The sequence below is a fragment of the Somniosus microcephalus genome, unplaced genomic scaffold, assembly GCF_052327205.1.
Source record: "Somniosus microcephalus isolate GS21.2 unplaced genomic scaffold, FLI_Smic_1.0 unresolved_chr1, whole genome shotgun sequence".
Lineage (NCBI taxonomy): Eukaryota > Metazoa > Chordata > Chondrichthyes > Squaliformes > Somniosidae > Somniosus > Somniosus microcephalus.
The window spans coordinates 137,138,539-137,159,778 of NW_028225179.1; the positions used below are offsets into that span (position 1 = coordinate 137,138,539).

Genomic DNA, 21,240 nt, shown 5'->3' on the forward strand with positions numbered 1-21,240 from the left:
GCCCCAAAAAGCTGTAGAAGCTACACCATTACATAAATTTAAAACAGAAATAGACAGTTTCCTAGAAGTAAAGGGAATTAAGGGTTACGGGGAGCGGGCAGGAATTTGGACATGAGTCTAGGTTCGGATCGGTCATGGCCCTGTGGGTAGCGGAGCGGGCGCAGGGGCCGTGTAGCCTGATCCTGCTCCTATTTCGTGTGTCTAATTCTGTTAGATTCAGGAGATGGTTCTGTGATAGTGGATTGGCGGTTAGGATCAGATCAGCCATGATCTTATTGAATGGCGGAGCAGGCTCGAGGGGCCGATTGGCCTACTCCTGCTCCTATTTTTTATGTTCTTATGTTCTTATGTAAGGAACTTTGTTATAGATCCCAAACTCTTACATTACACACTCATCACAGGAATCACACACATGTTGTAAATAGAGAGATGCTTTAAATGACCAACAAGTAAACCCGTGACCAGATTGCATCGCAAGTATTTCTACAAAGCACCGGACCTATATTGCAGTGACCTTACATCACATGTCAAACACAGTCAGTGAAGCTCAGGGACCCCACATAAAGATCACCTCCAGAGTGATGTGCCTCAATGAATCCGAGACTCGACGTTAACGGAGCAAAGCAATGCTTTTATTAACTCAGAAAGTAATACACATTGGAGAAGTGTCTCTCATCCAGAGATCTGCTGTACTGCTGTGAGACACGCTGGGGCTTGCTTAAGTAGGGGCCAGGTATGGGCGGAGCCCTACACACAATACAATACAGGTAAGGAAATGAAACTGAAACTAAACTAAACACAGGGAATACAGTGCCTGATGAATGGCATATTTCATCACACAGAGATATAGAGCAGAGCACTAAATACATGTAGAGAAATACATTCAGGACCACAGGGAATGGAATAATTATACAGACCCGATACGCCATCAATTCAGCAGTTTCCAACATCTTATACAGGACATTATTCTTAAAGCAATGTGTTAGCGTGTGTGAGCCTATTCTATCACTGTGGTTCAGTTCATTGTTTACTGATACTCATACAATTTACTATTATAAACAGAAGCTGGGATCCTAAAATCAAACTATTTTCTCAAAATCGCTGAGGCACTGGGCGATGGCAAAGAGCAGATATTCAGATTATTGCAGTTATTTATTAAAGTGGGCGTGATTTTCCCAGACTCTGCGGGTATTTATCAGTGGTTATTGGTGTTATCGGGGTGGGAATGCCCCAGACATTGCGGGTATTTATCGGTGATTATTGCTGTTATCGGGCGGGATTTTCCCAGACCCTGCAGGTATTTATCAGTGATTATTTGGGTGGGATTTTCCCAGACTCCTGCTCCACTGCCGGGACCTGGTACTCACCGGGTGAGTCAATGGGTGGAGTATCGGTCCGGTGCACCGCGGGTTTCCAATAAGCTTCGGGCTACCTGCGCGGTCTCACCGGAGGTGCCGAGTCTGGGAATATTGTGCCTGGTATAAGAAGCCGTTTTATTTTTATAAAGGGATAAAACCCTCATCCTCCTGGATTGTTACTGTCCGGGGACAGATTTTCAGTGGGTCTTTGTCTTTATCCGCCTCAGTGAGAGATGGAAAGAAGTAAGGATAGAGTTTCTCAGTGAATGTACCAGTGAAAGTGTAGATATGGGACTTGTTATCTGAGTTATAAAAGGACACCTTCCCTCCCTCATAATCCAGGCAGACTCGAATCTTTCTCGGGTTCACACTCAGCGCTGAGCTATTCAATGATTCGCCACAAGCCCAGTATTTATTCCCAACTCTCACCGTCACTGCCCAGAATCCGTTACCTGGAGTCAGGGTGATTTTCCCCTTTCTGTTGATGGACTCCTTGGCCACACCCACATCCCATTCAGTCTTGTTCCCCACCTCCACCTCCCAGGAATGTTTCCCTGATGTGAATCCCTCTGATCCCAGGATACAGGAAGAGGTATCAAATCTCCCTGGATTGTCGGGGATCTGCTGCCATTTCCCTGTGTTTCTCACGGTGTTCAGGTCCTCAGACAGGAGAAGGTAAGGATTGGCTGTATTAGGGTCCAAGGTGACTGGAGCTGGCAACAGAGGGACACAGATAGAAAGTTAGTCACTCACTGCAACTTTCACAGCCGGTGAGTGATTGGTAAAATCGGCAATTATCCAGAATTAGAAATTAATTCAGCAAAGCACAGGGGAAATGGGAAGACACTGGCGGGAGAAGGTTTTACTGGGTGGACACACCCTGCAGTGAGAGAGAGAAAGAGAGAGAGGCACAGAGTGAGAGAGAGATAGAGAGGGACAGGCACAGAGAGCGAGATGGGGGGAGAGAGACAGAGGGAGGGACAGGGGGAGAGAGAGAGTGACAGGGAGAGAGAGAGAGACAGGCAGAGAGAGGGAGAGAGACAGACAAGTAGAGAGACAGGTACTGAGAGACAGACATACAGAGAGACAGGGAGAGAGAGAGAGAGAGGGAGGGTCAAGCACAGAGAGAGAGACAGAGACAGACAGAGACACAGACGAGAGAGAGAATGACAGACAGGGAGAGGCACAGAGAGAAAGAGACAGGGAGAGAGAGAGACAGGGAGAGAGAGAGAGTGACAGAGTGAGAGTGAGGGACAGGCACAGAGAGAGAGACAGAGAGACAGGCACAGAGACGGAGAGACAGACAGAGACAGAGAGGGAGGGAGAGAGGGAGACAGACATAGAGAGAGAGAGAGAGAGAGGCACAGAGAGAGAGAGAGAGACAGGCGGAGAGAAAGACAGACAGGCACAGAGAGAGACAGAGACAGGGAGAGAGACACAGACATGGAGAGAGAGAAAGAGAAAGACACAGAGACAGGGACTGTAGTTTATGTGCCTTTAAGTCAGAACTACTTTTACAGCTCCTGTATACTGTAGTACCGGCAGTGACCACACCTGTATATAAGCTTTGTGCATGCCTCTGTACCCCCAGTCTTGAGACTACCCTCCTCCAGTAAAGACCTGTTTATTGTTAATGTACAGCATCCATGTGATTATTTAATAACAGCATATCCACTGAACCACGGATCCAACAGTGGCGACGAGTGTCGATTCAAATCTACCTGCAACATAAAAAAAATATATATAGTCGAGGCCAGGAACACGGGCGTCGACCACGAGCAACCACCCAGCAGTCAGGCAGAGATTGAACTTCGCAGAGGAGGCTGTGGAGAGCCGGGCTTGGTTCCCCAGCCACGACGAGCAGCAAGAGACCGACGACAGGTCCAGCACAGACACTTCCCGAGCAGCGGCGGCTGGAGCCGACCGACGGCGGAGAGAAAGCTGAGCAGCGTCGACGGGGTAAGACAGAGGGTGAAGAGCGCAGGGTGCAGCCGGGGGTTGAACACTGAGCGGCGTCAAGAAAAAGAAAACAAACCGGAGAGAGAGAGGGTAGAGAAACAGCCGGGTTCTAGACTGAGTGGCGTCGAAAAATATAAACAGAAGAACGCACAGAGCACAGCCAGGGCTCACTGGCTGAACAGGGTCCGCGGGGCGAAGAAAGGGGAGCGCGGGAGATGCCATTGAGCCGCGGAGAAGAAAGAGCGCGGGAGACGCCATTTTTAGAAGCCGCAGCGGAGAAGAAGGGCGAGCGCGGGAAGGAAGGAAAGCGCGGGAGACGCCATTTTGTGCCAGTGGAGAAGAAGGGGAAGCACGGGAGGCGCCATTTTTGACAGTTAACTCACACCCAAGGATGCCGAAGAGTGGCAGTATCTCTACGTTCGACAATGAAGTCGAAGATTGGGCGACATATGTGGAACGTATTGACATGTACTGCAGGGCGAATGAAGTGCCAGATGCTAATAAGGCACTGGTTCTGTTAAATTCCATGGGTGCAAAAACTTATGGGTTACTGCGAAATCTAATAACCCCAGAGAAGCTGGTAAACAAGAATTTTGAAAGCATAGTAGAAATCCTACAGGACCTGTTAAACCCCACACCGCTGCTGATAGCAGAACGATTTAAGTTCCATAAAAGGAACCAACACAAAGACGAAAGCAATGCTGAGTACCTAACGGAACTGCGCAAGCTATCGAAACACTGCCAGTTTGGAGCGGGACTAGCAGATATGTTAAGGGACAAGTTTGTGTGTGGGCTACAAAGTGAAGGAACCCAGAAACGGCTTCTATCAGAAAAGGACCTTACGCTGGACAAAGCTTTCAGTATGGCAGTATCACACGAAGCAGCCGCAAGGGGCGCTGCAGAGATACAATGGAGACCGCAAGAATATGGCACCAATGAAATGTCCTATGGAACAGGGAAGCGCTATCACTGCGGCAGAACAACACATGACCAGAAAGATTGTTGGTTCAAGGGCCAAGTGTGCAGACAGTGTGGGAAAGCAGGACACATAGCAAGAGTCTGCAGGTCTGGGAAGAAAACCAACAGTAAGAAATCTCCACAGGAGAAGTACAAAAAGGTACACCAGGTGATGGACAGTGGTTCAGATGAACAGAAAAGTGACACAGACTCCAGAATCAAGGAGCTGGGTTGTCTGAAACTACATAAGGTAACAGAAATGGACGATCACCAGACTATCTGGGTTACACTCAAGATAGACAGAGTCCAAGTGAAAATGGAATTGGACACAGGGTCAGCGCTAACAGTCATAAATCAAAGAGTCTACAAGCGGCTATTTTCACACATACCCTTGAAAGCTACAGAGATTGTCTTGAAGTCGTATACGGGGCAAAAAGTCTACCCCAAAGGAAAAATAAGTGTGAAAGTGACATATAAAGGCCAGGAAATACCTAAAATGGATATATATGTATTGCCAGATGGAGGACCACCACTGCTAGGACGTGAATGGATCCGGAAGATACAATTAGATTGGCATTCCATGCAGGCACTGAAGGTTGAGGCCAAAAAGGATGACGACGTCACACCTGGTCGACTGTCAAAAATGCTAACTGACGCAAAAGAAGTGTTCCAGGAGGGACTAGGAACACTAAAAGGAATAACAGCAACAATTAAAATAGAGGAAAATGCAAACCCAAAGTTTCTGAAGGCCAGACCAGTGCCTTATACGATCAGACCAGCTGTTGAAGCAGAGCTGGAAGGGTTGGAACGTTCAGGAGTACTGTCCAAAGTGGACTGGAGCGAGTGGGCTACACCCACCATTCCTGTAATGAAGAGGTCGTTGAGTAATACGCCTGGGGAACCAAAGAAGGTCCGCATCTGTGGGGATTTTAAGGTGACATTGAACCCAGTCCTTCACACGGTACAATATCCGCTTCCACGAATTGAGGATATTTTCACCTCGCTATCTGGAGGTAAACACTTCACCAAAATTGATCTAGCCCAGGCGTACTTGCAAATGGAGGTAGATGAAGCTTCGAAACAATACCTTACGATCAACACTCATAATGGTCTCTATCAATACAACCGGCTGGTGTTTGGAGTAGCCTCGGCTCTGGCTATCTGGCAAAGGGTGATGGATCAGGTCCTGCAAGGGATTCCAGGGACCCAGTGTTATTTGGACGACATCTTGGTCACGGGCGAAAATGCCGGTGATCACCTCGACAACTTGGAGAAGGTGCTCACCAGATTAAAGGAGTATGGGCTACGAGCTAATCGCCACAAGTGCGAGTTTTTCCAGAAACAGATCTCGTATTGTGGCCACATCATCGATGAAGAGGGGCTACATAAGTCCCCTGACAAGATTGAGGCAGTAGTCAAGGCTCCAGCACCAGAAAATGTGTCACAACTGAGGTCGTTCCTCGGGCTGGTAAACTACTACCACAAGTTCTTACCAAATTTGTCTACGGTATTACACCCACTGAACACCCTACTGCAAACAGGGGTACCATGGAAGTGGGATGATGAATGTAGACGAGCTTTCCAGAAGTGTAAGGAATTGATCACATCAAAAGAGGTGTTGGCCCATTTCAACCCAGCACTACCAATTCGTTTGGCATGTGATGCATCAACCTATGGTATTGGAGCGGTGCTGTCGCACAAATTCCCTGACGGGTTGGAGAGGCTAGTAGCCTTTGCGTCTCGGTCACTAACCTCAGCCGAGCGCAACTACGCCCAGATTGACAGGGAGGCCCTCAGCCTAGTATGGGGAGTAAAAAAATTCAACCACTATCCGCATGGGCAGAAGTTCACCTTGCTGACTGACCACCAACCACTTGTCTCCATCTTTAATCCTAAGAAGAGCGTTCCAGTGATGACTGCACAGCCATTACAAAGATGGTCCCTGTTTCTAGGGGCAACTCAATATGAAATAGAATATAAAGGCATGAAACAGCATGGGAATGCTGAGGGGCTATCGCGCCTGCCACTGCCGACTGTGGAGGAAGCACCAGCAGTGGACCCTATCGAGATATTTTATTCGTCAATAATTGAACGATTGCCAGAAACGAACGCGGATATAGAGAAGGAGACCCGCGATGATCCGACGCTGTCTTGGGTACATGAATTGACGGTGAGGGGATGGCCAACTCATGGCGACTCACTGTTGCCAGCATTCTCATCCAGAAGAGAACAGCTGTCAGTATGCCAGGGGACAGTGATGTGTGGATCCAGAGTGGTGTTTCCACCCAAGTTAGGGGAGAGAGTGCTAAATGAGCTACATGAAGGTCATCTGGGGGGAGTGAAAATGAAAAGCCTTGCTAGGGCTTATGTGTGGTGGCCGGGAATCGATCAACAAATCAAAGACCTAACTAAGAGCTGCTTAGGATGCCAGAAGGTCCAAAATGCACCACCACATGCCCCTCTACACCCATGGGAGTGGCCCTCCTCTCCATGGCAACGGGTGCATATTGATTTCGCTGGTCCATTCATGGACTCAATGTTCTTAATAGCAGTGGATGCTCATTCAAAGTGGCCTGAGGTGATAAAAATGTCTTCAACCACTACAGAGAAAACGATTGCAGTCCTACGGGCCATATTTGCCAGAAACGGTTTGCCAGAGCAGATTTGCTCTGATAATGGACCACAGTTTGTGTCCGACGAGTTCCAAAAATTTATGAGAAGGAATGGGGTAAGGCATTACACATCCGCCCCGTATCATCCAGCCACAAATGGATTGGCTGAGAGGTTCATACAAACCTTTAAGAAGGCGATAAAGGCCATGTGCGATGATGAAATTCCACTACAGCATAAGATGGACAATTTCTTATTAGCCTACCGAACACGACACATGCAGTTACCAATCAGACCCCGGCCATGATGTTCTTTAACCGAAGGTTGAGATCTCGTCTGGACTTGCTCAGACCAAATGTGCGAAGAAATGTTGAGGACAAACAATTCCAGCACATCAATGAGAAGCCGACAAGGAGCTTCAATGTAGGACAACCAGTCTTGGCCCATGACTATCGAACAGAGAAATGGCAACCCGGAACGATATGTACAAGGCAGGGGCCATTAATGTACACAGTGGATGTCGGGGAGAACATTGTGAGACACGTCGATCAGATCTTAGCGTCACAGGAACGCGTCAACCCCATGTCTCGAGTACCTGGGGATGAACCCGACATACCAGTAGCATCTACCTCAGACCCAGTAGCAGTGGAACCCGATGAACTACCCGACGAAAAGGGGTCAGAATCGCCGCTGCACCAAGAACAAGAACCTCTGGAAAGGCACTTTCCCGAAAGGGTCAGGAAGCCGCCCCAAAGACTGAGACTATAAATGGACTTTTGTTGTTTAATGTACATGTTGAAATGTTTATTGTTATTTGAATATTAGGGGTACTACTAATCTAAAAGGGGAGGAATTGTAGTGTATGTGCCTTTAAGTCAGAACTACTTTTACAGCTCCTGTATACTGTAGTACTGGCAGTGACCACACCTGTATATAAGCTTTGCACATGCCTCTTTAACCCCAGTCTTGAGACTACCCTCCTCCAGTAAAGACCTGTTTATTGTTAATGTACAGCATCCGTGTGATTATTTAATAACAGCATATCCACTGAACCATGGATCCAACAGGGACAGGCACAGAGAGAGACAGGGAGAGACAGGCAGAGTGAGAGAGAGAAAGAGAGAGCCAGAGAGGGAGAGAGAGGGGAAGAGAGAGAGAGTGAGGGAGAGAGTAAGCGTGGCAAACAAATTATCCCCTTCACACAACAGGAGAGAAAGTATATACAGGTAGTTATCAGATAGGCAAATGGAAAAGGGATAAACAGTCAGGAGGATTGAAAGAAACTGAGACAGAGGAAGTGAAGGACCAGGTCATTGAACTGAACGAGAAAATGTAATCAACAGCTTCCAGCAGTTACACATGCAGAACTGGTCAATATCAGTTTGATGTCATTGAATACATTTCTACCTGATGAACAAATAGATTGGGTAAAATTTAAATCATTCTGGTTAAAAACATAGGATGTAATCCTGCGTGTGGTGTGGTATAACTGTGCCAGTCACTTTGATTGATGGGGTCGATATCCTTAGAATAGGATCCCATGAAATTATTACAATTCTACATTTACAGACTCAGCTTTTGTAAAGATTGATCTGTGCACAAAATGATTCTCAGGTACCAACATTTAACTTCAACAGTTATCGTATTTATTATAAAAACAGAAAATGCTGGAAATATACCGCACGACAAAAAGCATCTGAAACAAGAACAGACAAGTTAACATCTTGGGTGTCGACCCTTCATCAGAACTGAAAACTGAAATATAAGTAAATCCCGGAGTAGAGGGGGAGAAAGAAAAAGGGGAGAAGAAATAGCAGATGCTCCAATCACAGAGAGAACATTAATGGGCTGAGTGACCTGCTAACTGCAGGAAGTGGGACTAAGTGGCGACAAATCCCCTGGACCCGACGACCTGCATCCTAGGATTTTAAAAGAGGTAGCTGCAGAGATAGTGGGTGTACTGGTATTAATCTTCCAGAAATCCCTAGAATCCAGAACAGTCCCCAAGGATTGGAAGGTAGTAAACATAACCCCGCTATTTAAGAAAGAAGGAAGAGAAAAAATGGGGAACTATAGGTCAATTAGCCTGACATCAGTAGTAGGCGAAATGCTAGAATCTATTATTAGAGACGTGGTAACAGGGCACTCAGAAAATCGTAATATGATTAGGCAGAGTCAACATGGTTTTATGAAAGGGACATCGTGTTTGACCACAATGATCAGTGCTTGGGCCTCAGCTATTTAGTCTACATTAATGACTTAGATGAAGGGACTGAGTGTAACGTATCCACGTTTGCTGATGATACAAAGTTAGGTTGTAAAGTAAGCTGTGAGGAGGACGCAAAGAGGCTGCAGAGAGATATAGACAGGGTGACTGAGTGGGCAAGAACATGGCAAAGGGAATACAATGTGGGGAAGTGTGAAGTTATCCACTTTGGTAGGAAAAAGGAAAAAGTAGAATATTTTTGAATGGTGAGAGACTGAGAAATGTTTGCATTCAGAGGGACCTGGGTGTCCTTGTACATGAATCACAGAAAGTTACAGCAAGTAGTTAGGAAAATAAATGGTATGTTAGCTTTTGTTACAAAGGGATTGAGTATAAGAGAAAAGAAGTCTTACTACAATTATACAGGACATTGGTGAGGCCACACCTGGAGTACTGTGTACAGTTCTGGTCTCCTTACCTAAGGAAAGATATACTTGCCTTAGAGGGAGTGCAATGAAGATTCACCAGACTGGTTCCCGGGATGAGGGGTTTGCCCTATAAGGAGAGACTGAATAGACTAGAGCTATATTCCCAAGAGTTTAGAAGAATGAGAGGTGATCTGATAGAAAAATATAAAATTCTTACGGGGCTTGACAGGGTTAATGCTGAGAAAATGTTTCCCCTGGCTGGAGAATCTAGAACACGGGGTCACAGTCTGAGAATAAGGGGTCGGCCATTTAGGATTGAGATGAGGAGAAATTTCTTCACTCAAAGGGTTGTGAATCTTTGGAATTCTCTACCCCAGAGAGCTGTGGATGCTCAGTCATTGAGTATATTCAAGAGAGAGGTCGATAGATTTTTGGGAACTAAGGAAATTAAGGGAGATGGGGATAGTGCGGGAAGGTGGAGTTGAGGTAGAAGATCAGCCATGATCTAGTTGAATGGCAGAGCAGGCTCGAAGGGCCAAATGGCCTATTCCAGCTCCTATTTGTTATGTTCTTATGAAGTCTGAAATGTAAACAGAATATGCTGCAAACACAGACCTCACCCACATTTCCTGTCACCTCTCACTGCAGTGTTTTATTAATTTCTATCCAATTTCTACCAAATCTTGCCTCTTTTCCTTATGAAATCTTTCCCATCCTATCTTAGCTGGCTACACACTCTTTGCTTCTCTTAATGACCTTTCATTGCCTCACTGACAGTATCTTGTACAATCTAATAGGTTCTCCCTTTACTACGGAGCAGTTTTCAGTTCATTGAATGCAGGAACTTTCTCTCTGATTAAACTATCTGTGGCTTGTTTGTCTCTTTATTCCGCCCTGCAAAGTGTTTTACTTATCTACCAGTCTTCAGTTCCGAAGTAGGATGTAACTAAAACACCAGTCTGTTTTTTGAATGCAGACTGATAAAAGCATAACATTCTATAAATACATATATTTCAGAAGTCCAACACTCAGTTTATTTTTTTTTACTTTTATTTGTCCCATTCTTTACTGACATTGAGAGGAATGTTTCATCGTCCTTACAGGTAACTGCAGTAATCATGTTTATTATTAAACCATTCTTTTGGTGAATGTTCTTGAGCTAGTTATAGTTTGGGCTTTCCATTACCCTCTTTATTGGTGTGAACATCAAATTGCAGTTTCCATAAGCAGACTGTGTGTTCTGTGCAGAGCTCAGAGACGTCTAGGACTCAGGCCAGCTATCAGCTGTGGCTCAGTGGGCAGCACTCTCTAGGTGGGAGAGGCTAGGAGTGAGCCAGGTGTTACTGGTTGCCTGATAGCAGCTGGGTGTTGGAGGGAGTTTTGTAAAAATTTGGTGGTGGGTTTTGGGGTTTTGTTTTCAGGTTTTAGGGCCTTTGTGGCCCACAAAAACAGCCAGATGGCTGCGGAGGGGTCCGGAGAGCTGGGCCCCTCATAGGACAGTGTTCCCGAGAGGAATTTAATTAGGGGAGAAACTGTGGTGGGAAAGGAAAAAAAAGGCCCAAAGATTGGGGCCGGGACCCCAGGAGGTTTGGTGAAGACAACACGGTGGTGGTGCAGTGTGAGGATAAGAAGATTCAAGCCTGGGATATAATCCAGGAGGTTCATGAGGACTGTGGCGAGGGAAGCTGCTTTGCCTGCCGACCAAAGCCGAATGTGGGATTTGAGGTGACGGTCAGTCGCCGTGAGGAGGTGGAAAAACTGCTACTCAGTCTGAAAGTTGGTGAGAAATTCTTGGAAGTGACTCTGCTATATTCAGAGGAGGTAGTGGTTTCATTTTTGAACTTGCCAGTGTACATTGAGGATGAAGTGCTGAGCAAAAAGTTGGAGTCGTGGGAGATTAAAATCTGCTCTGCAATAAAGAGGTACTATCCGGGAACACGGTTAGCAGACGGAACCCGGTATGTAAAGGTGCGGTTCCCAGAGGGGGTGAGGTCATTGCCGTACAGTATGAAGTTCGAGACACTGGAAGGAGTGCAGTACTTTCGTGTGCTGCACGATAACCAAGTAAAGGTGTGCTATTATTGTCTGGGACATGACCATCTCGTAAGAAACTGTCCAGATTTATATTGTTACAATTGCGGTGAGTCGGGACTTAGCGCTCGAAGCTGCAAGGCGGAGAGCTGTGGGGTGTGTCACAAAGGCCCCACCCGCTGTGAGTGTGTGGCAGAAGGGCGCGATATGAGTGATGAGGAGATGGGAGAAGGAGAAGGAGATGAGAGTGGAACGGCCGGAGGAGCGGTGCAGTCGGAGGACACAGCCGGTAAAATGAAGGAGAAAGGAGCACAGGAAGAGGCAGAGGATGGAGGAGCAGAGGACGGGATGGAGATGGTGGAAAACACATCGAGTGCTGTGGAGGGGAACAAAGACAGCAGCGGGCAGCGAGGGTCGAGTGCAGACTTGAGCCTTAGTGCGGTTCGGCTCCCCCTGGGGAGTCTGGTGGCTGCAGGGGGAGAGGAGGCGGGAGCGGGGTGTGTGGTGGATGTGGGTGCTCTGGGGAGAGGCGGGGAGTCGGATATCTTGATGAGCGGGAGGGGGCAGGACGGGGAGAGGATCCAAGAGGCAGGAGCCTTAAAGGGACAGCAGGATGGGATCGGCAAGATAGAGACGTCAGAAGGGAACAATTTAGGTGCGCCATTGTCCCATGGAGAGAGGGAACAGGGTGCAAGGGTCAGAGGTGGCGATCTGGTCAAAGGAGCAGCACAGTGGGAGAAACTGCGATAGCAGGAAGACTCTCTATGGGAGATGAAGTATCTGACGGGGGGCAGGTTTATGTATCTGACGGGGAGCAGGCACGGGGGTTGCAGAAGAGCTTGAGTGTGAGGAATTAGAGAGGGACAGAGACATGGAAGTTGGCAGTGGGGTTGCATCATGTGGAAAGGGAAAGGTTAGTGAGGGGCAGAAGGAGGGAGGAAGGGCAGCTCCTGGGTCCAAACTTAATGCAAAGAGGCTGAAACAGCAGGGAAAGTTTAAACAGGAGGGGAAAAAGAGTCGGAGGCTGCAGGAAAAAGCAACAGCTGCCCGAGAAGTTGGGAAGGAGCATGTGAGGAGGGAAGGGCCAGAGATTAAATGATGGGGAGATTATCAGGCATACTTCCCTTCTTTGGAGCCATGATTACATTGGTCTCGATTAATGTGAACGGACTGAGGGGTGAGAAGAAATTGCAGCAGTTGTTGCAGGGTTTTAAAGGCACGGACTTGTTGTGTCTGCAAGAAACCTTTTGGGATGAGGATATCCTAGAAAGAGTTCAGAAGGTTTGGAAGGGAGAGGTGTTTGCAAGTTGTGCAAACAATAACCGTAGCGGGGTGGCTGTTTTGGTGAGTCCGCCCATAAAAGAGAACGTTGCCTTGATGGACAAGGACGCTGAGGGAAGATTTTTACGGCCAAGGGTAAAAATGGAGGGATTTAATTGCGAACTCTTTAATATCTATGCACCGAGCAACCATTGCAAGCGTCGCAAATTTTTTCGGGGGTTATTCACTGAAGCGGCAGAGGTGGAAAATCCTTGTATAGTGAGGGATTTTAATGTATTTTTTTCTCGGATGGACATTTCAGCCCAGATGACCATTAAGGATGATAACTCCAGAGGGATGATTGTAAAAATGATGGCAAATTTAAATTTGAGAGACTTATGGAGGGACCGGAACCCCATAAAAAGGGAGTTCTCCAGATCAGGTTGGGTGGATGATGTTTTAAAACAGAGCCGAATAGATTTTGTGTTAATGCGGGAAGGGTTAAGTTCTGAGGTGATGGAGATTTATTATAAAAAGTATTTTTTAGTGATCACTCGGCTTTGGTTCTTAGAATTAGGAACAGCAGAGTTAAGATCGGTTCAGGGGTGTGGATTTTAAACAATCAATACCTGAAAGAAATTGCTTATAAAGAAGGGATTATAAATATAATAAAGGATGCTCGGAAGGAACCTTTGTTTTTGAAAGAAAGAAGAGTTTGGTGGGATAATTTCAAATATGAGGTAAAAGTTTTTTCGGTATGTTATGGGAAAAAGAGGGCGGCAGCTAACTAGCGTCGAGAAGAGAATATAAATAAAAGGTTTACGGATGTCTGTAAAGCAGTGGAAGGAGGGGATAAGGGAGCGGTGACTAAGTTCCGGGTGCTAAAGGAAGAGTGGGAATTATTGCAAGCTGAAAAATGCATGGGGGCCATTCTCTGTGCAAAAGCTAGAGATGCATTGGAGGGCAAAAGATGCACTAGATATTTTCTAGAGCAAGAAAAGCCGCGACAGAGATTATCGTTAATTGAAGAGTTGAAGGTTGGGGAGAAGATCATTCATGAAAGTGGGGAGATTTTAGAGGCGGCTAGCAGCTTTTATCAAAAGTTATATACTAAAGAAGACATTTCCAATTTGGCGATGGAGAAGGTTACTGCTTTTATGGAAGAGGGTTTAAAGGAGGATGAGAGAAGCATGTGTGACAAAGAAGTAGGATTAGCGGAAATAAAAGTAGCAATAAGTGGAATGAAGGGGGGGAAAAGCCCAGGGTCCGATGGACTAAGTGCAGAATTTTATAAAGAATTTTGCGAGATTTTAAGTCCATTGCTCTTAGAAGTTAATTAAAATTAGAAAAGCTGGGATTATATCTGTGAAAGATGTATTATACGAGGTAATTCCAGGTTGGTTGCCGAAAGCGACAGTGAGGGACTTGGTGTGGGAGGAGGATCAGGAGGTAGAGGAAAAAGCTATAGGAATTATGTATGAGAAGATTGTGAGGGCAATGCCACAGGATTGGATGGAAGAAATAAATGCGGAAATCTCCAAAGGAAGTAAAATGCATCCTGCTTTTCCAAGCGTTGTACTGGAGAAAGGGGGAGAGTTGGTCCAATTTGACAACTGTAATACTCGAGATTTCTATGAGGTATTTAGAGAATGGAGATTCAAGACACCTGCTGGTCAGGAGTTTTGGCAGAGTATATACCCACAGCTGGACTTCAACAGGATTTGGAAGGGAGTGTGGGCGAATTTTCAATGTCCAGAGTGGATTGAACTGGATTTTAAATTGGCTCATAACCGGACTTTTTTCCATGACGGTCTTGTGCAAGATTGGGCGAGTGGAGGCGGCAACTTGCCCAGTGTATGGGGCACGGGATGAGACTGTCTCATTTACTGGTGTTATGTCCGTAGTTAAATGACTTTAAATACTATGTTCGACAGTTGTGTGAAGCTTTTTTGCTGGGTGGGGACCGAAGAGCGAGAATGGGAATCCCGTGGGACTCAATTTTGAGATGGGGATTGCAGGAGAGTCTGCCCGAGTCTAGCGGAGCGGCAATTAATTTAATGTTCAGTTTGGCTAGATTCGTGATTGTGCAAAGAAGGAATGCTCTGTTTTTTAAGGGGAGGAGAACCAATCTAAAAGAGTATTTTAAATATAAGCTAAAAGATCATTATAAGGCTCTGTGGATGCTTTATTCAGAAAGGAATTTAGGGATAGTATTTTACAACCAGTTTTTAAAGTACAATCAATTAATATATGTTACAGGAGACAAATTAAACTTTAGGTTTTGATGTTAAAATGTGGTGGCGGAATGGCGGTGCAGAGCGGCGGAATTGATTTGTATCATACAATGAAATGATCAAGATGTTGTAAATGTTCTTAATGTTCAATAAAGTATATTTATTAAAAAAAAGTGTTAGCACTCTCACCTCTGAGTCAGAAGGTCGTGGGTTCAAGTCCCAACTCCAGAGACTTGAGCACAAAATCCAGGCTGACATTCCAGTGCAGTACTGAGGGAGTGCTGCAGTGTCGGACAAGACATTAAACCGAGGTCCCGTCTGCTCTCTCAGCTGGACATGGATTTCAATCTACAGCACAACACTAGAGATGTTGGGGGTACACCAGGAGACCCTGAGAAGGGAGAGATGTAGTTTTTTGAAGGAAAAGCTACACAGAGATTTGCTTATTGGGAAAAGAGTCATGGAGAAAATTGATGGAGAAGTCAAGGAATCCCAGAATGCTCAATGACAGAATCAGGCCATGTCCATGCCTGTGTCTTTTATTTCGATGTGAGGGGCAGGATTCTCGCCAGTTGCTGGTTTAGCCCACGTTTCTCTGCCACTAACCCACTGATGTCCTGGGGCCCTAATTATTCAAACAGGGCGAGTTAGGAGCAGTGATAGTGCTCCTCATTGAGAGACTGAGTTAGCAGGGAGGGAATAGAGCGCTGTTGCTGCCTGTTAATTAAAGGACAGGTGACTTCTTAAACAGCAGGAAACACAAGTGGCAAGATGTCTGAAGGAGTAGCAGGAAGGACACACTGAATCTTTGATACATCGATGGAAGTGTGTCAGCTTTTAATCATTGAAAGCACTGCGCTATAATTGGTGTCCTGTCTCTGGCTGCTGGTCTTGTACCACATTCTCCCCTTCCTGTGCACCCTGCTCATGCTGTGTGAATGGATATTCTTCCCTCGTCTTCATCATCATCCCCTTCCAGTAGTAGCAAGCTCGTCTTCACTGCGATATTATGTCGTACGTAGCAAGCTGCAGTGACTCTGGAGACTCTCGACAGACTGTATTGCAGGGGGGAAATTGGGTATTGGCCATTTTGGGGCACTAATATCGGCCGGGCGTAAACTTTAGCGCCCGGCGCTAATTATCACCTCCGACTGCAAAATTCGCCTCTATCGCCCTCTGGAGGTGATTTGAGCTCTAAATCAGGCGCTACACACCTCTCTTAAGGTGCTAACGTCGGGGAGCGAGGCGCTACCTCAGACCGCTACCGAAGCTCAGGCGAGGACCGTTACCATGGAAGCCAGACAGACCGGCGCAGTCCAGTTCTTAAAGGGGAGGGGCCATCTTGCTGGCCAGCCACACCCTGCTCAGTGCAGCCTTGAATCTCAGCCTGGAGAGACCTTGAAAGTAATTGTGTTGGAAGCACTAATGGATAGGCCCAGGGAAAGAGATCAGCGCTTAGGAACCTCAAAAGTGGTGCTGAAGGCCAAAACTCCTTAGGAAGGTGTTAAATCTCTCCAGACGTCTCTCTCCTTCTCAACCTGTGTGTAGTAAAAATTTTGCCGACAAGAAGACAGGAAGCGCCCGCCTTTAAATAGCGCTCTCCCAGCCCCTTCCCGACTTGAAAACGTTCCCCTCTACCTGCTGTTCCTAGGGGCAGGAGCTAAGGCAGGGGGCGCAACTCAATATCCGGTCTGGGGTGCTGCACGCTCGACTGACATCACGATCTCCATGCGCAGGAGAATGTGGCGGTAGTGTTTAATGCTGCCGCAAAACGACTGGTCAATTTTGTGAGCGGCGCTAAAATCTCCGCGCTCGGGCGCTAAATTCCTACCGCCCCGTTAGCGCCCCCCGCAGGCGCTAACCGACCAAATTTTTACCCCCGATGGTCTTCTCTATCGCACTCCTTTTACTGACATGGGTCTCATTATGTCTGGTGTCCCCCTCTGTCTGTAGAAACCTTACTGCAGTTGTAAGCCATGACTGCTGGGGATAACCCTGATCACCAATCAACCATTTTGAAACTTGGTTTGAGTCACAGGAGCTGGTGTGGTAGATTAACACATGATGGAAGCATCAACACAGCTTCCCAGATAGTGGGCTTAATGTTCAATATTAGATGTGGGACATCACACACGAGTTGCCCATGAATCAAATTAAAGCATGTGTTCATGATACTGAGCAGGTTTTCATACAGGGCTTTGATATGTATTCAGTCAATTGCTCCTTGTACCTGTGGAAACACTGCCAGTCTGTAGCACTGGACAGCTCGTCCTCATTGTTTTGCTGGTTCCATTGGGAAGAAAATGAAGTGAATGACCCACAGTTTTTTTTTATTCGTTCATGGGATGTGGGCATCGCTGGCAAGGCCAGCATTTATTGCCCATCCCAAATTGCCCTTGAGAAGGTGGCGGTGAGACGCCTTATTTGAACAGCTGCACTCCGTGTGGTGAAGGTCCTCCCACAGTGCTCTTCGGGAGGGAGTTCCAGGGTTTTGACCCAGCGACGATAAAGGAATGCCAAAATACTTCCAAGTCAGGAGCTTGTGTGACTTGGAGGGGAACGTGGAGGTGGTGGTGGTGGTGTTCCCATGCGCCTGTTGCTCTTGTCCTTCTAGGTGGAAGAGGTCGCGGGTTTGGGAGGTGCTGACGAAGAAACCTTGGTGAGTTACTGCAGGCATCTTGTAGACGGTACACACTGCAGCCACGGTACGCCGGTGGTGGAGGGAGTGAATGTTTAAGGTAGTGGATGGGGTGCCAATCAAGCGGGCTGCTTTATCTTGGATAGTGTCGAGCTTCTTGAGTGTTATTGGAGCTGCACTTACCAAGCAAGTGGAGAGTATTCTATCACACTCCTTACTTGTGCCTTTTAGATGGTGGAAAGGCTTTGGGGAGTCAGGATGTGAGACACTCGCCACAGAATACCTAGCCTCTAACCTGCTCTTGTTGCCACAGTATTTATGTGGCTGGTCCAATTAAATTTCTGGTCAATGGTGACTCCCAGGATGTTGACAGTGGGGGATTCGGCAATGGTAATGCTGTTGAATGTCAAGGGGCAGCGGTTAGACCCTCGCTTTTTGGAGATAGTCATTGCCTGGCACTTCTGTGGCGCGAATGTTACCTGCCACTTATCAGCCCAAGCCTGAACGTCGTCCAGGCCTTGTTGCATACGGGCATGGACTGCTTCATTATCTGAGGAGTTGTGAATGGCTATAAACACTGTGCAGTCATTAGTGAACATCCCCATTTCTGACCTTATGTTGGAGGAAAGGTCATTGATGAAACAGCTGAAGATGGTTGAGCCTAGGACACTGCCCTGAGGAACTCATGCAGCGATGTTCTGGGGCTGTGATGATTAACGTTTAATCACCACAAACTTATTCCTTTGTGCTAGGGCTCCTTGATGCCACACTCGGTCAAATGCTGCCATGATGTCACGGGCAATCACTCTCACCTCACCTCTGGAATTCAGCTCCTTTGTCCATGTTTGGAGCAAGGCTGTAATGAGGTCGGGAGCCGAGTGGTCTTGGCGGAACCCAAACTGGGCATCAGTGAGCAGGTTATTGGAGAGCAAGTGACGCTTGATAGCACTGTCGATGACACCTTCCAGCACTTTGCTGATGATTGAGAGTAGACTGATGGGTGGTGATTGGATTTGTCCTGCTTTTTGTGGGCAGGGCATACCTGGCCAGTTTTCCACATTGTCGGATAGATGCCAGTGTTGTAGCTGTACTGGAACAGCTTGGCTAGAGGCGCGGGTAGTTCTGGAGCTTGAAGAGAGCATCAGTCACTTTCTTTATGCAATGGTGCATGGCCAATGTGGTAAAGGTCACCAGATGCTGCCTGGAAGGATCCCGGTCCAGATGCAATAAAATTCAAGACAGCAGTGACTTTGACTGCCAGACAGTACTACTGTCCAAGTGGATGTTAGCTGCAGGTCATCGGCAAGCAGTGGACGAATCGACCCAAAAGTTCTGGGGGAGGGCTGCATCTTCATGGGAGGAGAGGCACTGAGAAATCCAGGAATGGCCTTCTTGGTGATCAACCCTGGTGAGCGAGTATCTTCCCTGCCCCAATATAATGGTGGTGGGATTAATTAGGGTTGAGTTTGGGGCATAAGTTGGGGAAAATAGAGTGGAAGGGTTGACCACCCACATTGTGGTGGAGCAGGCTCTGGATGGACATTCAGGAAAGGCCGCTTTGTGTTGAGGACAATTGTGGTGTAATTTTAAACCGGCAGAGTTGAGGCAGTAGCACTTGTTGCCTGTTTAACTCAGATTAGTGCCCCACAATGTGAGGTGAATCATAAATTTCTCATCTCCCATCTAGACTTTTTGCCAATGATTTTAAATCTATGACCTATGATTATTGACCATTATAGGCCAATCCAGACAAACAAATTCTACTGTCCCACTCACTCCCCCTACACTTTAATATGCTTCTTTTCAAGCAATTATCTAATTTCCTTTTAAATAATTTACTGACTCCATTTCCCCTGTCCCTGGTGTCCAGTGTTGCTGAAGACATGGGGGGTATTTAACATTTAAAAGGCTAAATTCCAAAATGTAATAAGAACATAAGAAATAGGAGCAGGAGTCGGCCATACAGCCCTTCGAGCCTGCTCTGCCATTCAATAAGATCGTGGATGATCTTCGACCTCAACTCCACTTTCCCGCCCAATCCCCATATCACTTGATTCCCCTAGAGTCCAAAAATCATTCTATTTCAGCCTTGAATATACTCAACGACTCAGCATCCACAGCCCTTTCGGGTAGAGAATTCCAAAGATTCACAACACTCAGAGTGAATAAATGGTTTTAAATGGCTGACTGCTTATCCTGAGACTATGCCCCCTAGTTCTAGACTCTCCAGCCAGGGGAAACAACCTCTCAGCATCTACCCTGTCAACCTCCCTCAGAATCTTATATGTTTCAATGAGATCACCGCTCATTCTTCTAAACTCCAGAGAGTATAATCCCAATCTGCTCAATCTCTCCTCATAGGACAACCCTCTCATCCCAGGGATCAATCAAGTGAACCTTCGTTGCACCGCCTCTAAGGCATGTATGTCCTTTCTCAGATAAAGGAGACCAGAACTGTGCACAGTGCTCCAGGTGTGGTCTCACCAAAGCCCTGTACAATTGTAGTAAGATTTCCTTACTCTTGTACTCCACATCCCTTGTAATAAAGGCCAACATGCCATTTGCCTTCCTAATTTCTTGCTGTACCTTCATGCTAACTTTCTGTGTTTCCTGTACGAGGACACCCAAATCTCTCTGAACACCAACATTTAATAGTTTCTCACCATTTAAAAAATATTCTATTTTTCCATTCTTCCTACCAAAGTGAATAACGTCACATTTCCCCACATTAGACTCCATCTGCCAACTTATTGCACACTCACTTAACCTGTCTATATCCCTTTGCAGGCTCTTTGTGTGCTCCACACAGCTTACTTTCCCACCTAGCTTTGTATCGTCAGCAAACTTGGATACATTACACTTGGTCCCTTCATCGAAGTCATTAATATAGATTGTAAATAGCGGAGGCCCAAGCACTGATCCTTGCAGCACCCACTAGTTACAGTCTGTCAACCGGAAAATGACCCGTTTATCGCTGATTGATCGTGAGCTTTCAGAAAACCGGCCTCCAGCAGCAGCAGTTTTCAGTTTTCAAATGTAGCTCCTCATGTCCCTTACATTTCTGACCTGTCTACTCTCACCTAAAGTTGGCTCCCTATTCAAGCGGGACATAGTATTGGCACCGACTCACAATATGGAAATAGCCAAGACTCCAGGATTTGGGACAGGGACACATCCATGGGGCAGACAGAAGTTCAGCACAGCCCACATCTGTCCTGAAAACGCTCCCACTGGAATTTCTGCTAATTATTCAGCAAAAATGTCAAATGGAAGCTGATCTGACAATTATGTATTGTAACAGAAAACCGACAAGTAAAATCTAGTCATTTACAAATACAATTCTATATTTATTATAAACAGATTGGTCTCTTCTACTAATAGAGAGAGCTGTTTAATAGCTGGTGTCAGGAAGCTCACACCCACCTGTATTAATCACCGTCAGCATCTTTCTCCACACTCTGTACTGCAGTGACCCAATGTACTTCCCCACATTTATTAAAGGGTAAACCTTCTGCGGCTCTGGGAGAGTTCGCTTCGCTCTGGAACAGGAGATAAAGGT

The 21,240-nt window shown here is 46.5% G+C and overlaps 1 protein-coding gene across 2 annotated transcripts in view; it reads right to left on the reverse strand.

Annotated features, from left to right (window-relative positions):
* Positions 1-610: 610 nt before the first annotated feature.
* Positions 611-21,240, reverse strand: part of LOC147095984 (zinc-binding protein A33-like) — a 69,983-nt gene continuing 49,353 nt past the window's right edge. For both annotated transcript variants that reach the window (XM_085974942.1, XM_085974941.1), the window contains exons 5-6: positions 21,105-21,220; positions 611-2,071 (exon numbers count right to left, since the gene is read on the reverse strand). In XM_085974942.1, the coding sequence (XP_085831068.1) occupies positions 1,500-2,071; positions 21,105-21,220 (688 nt within the window). In that variant the 3' untranslated portion in view covers positions 611-1,499. The remainder of the gene's footprint in view (positions 2,072-21,104; positions 21,221-21,240) is intronic.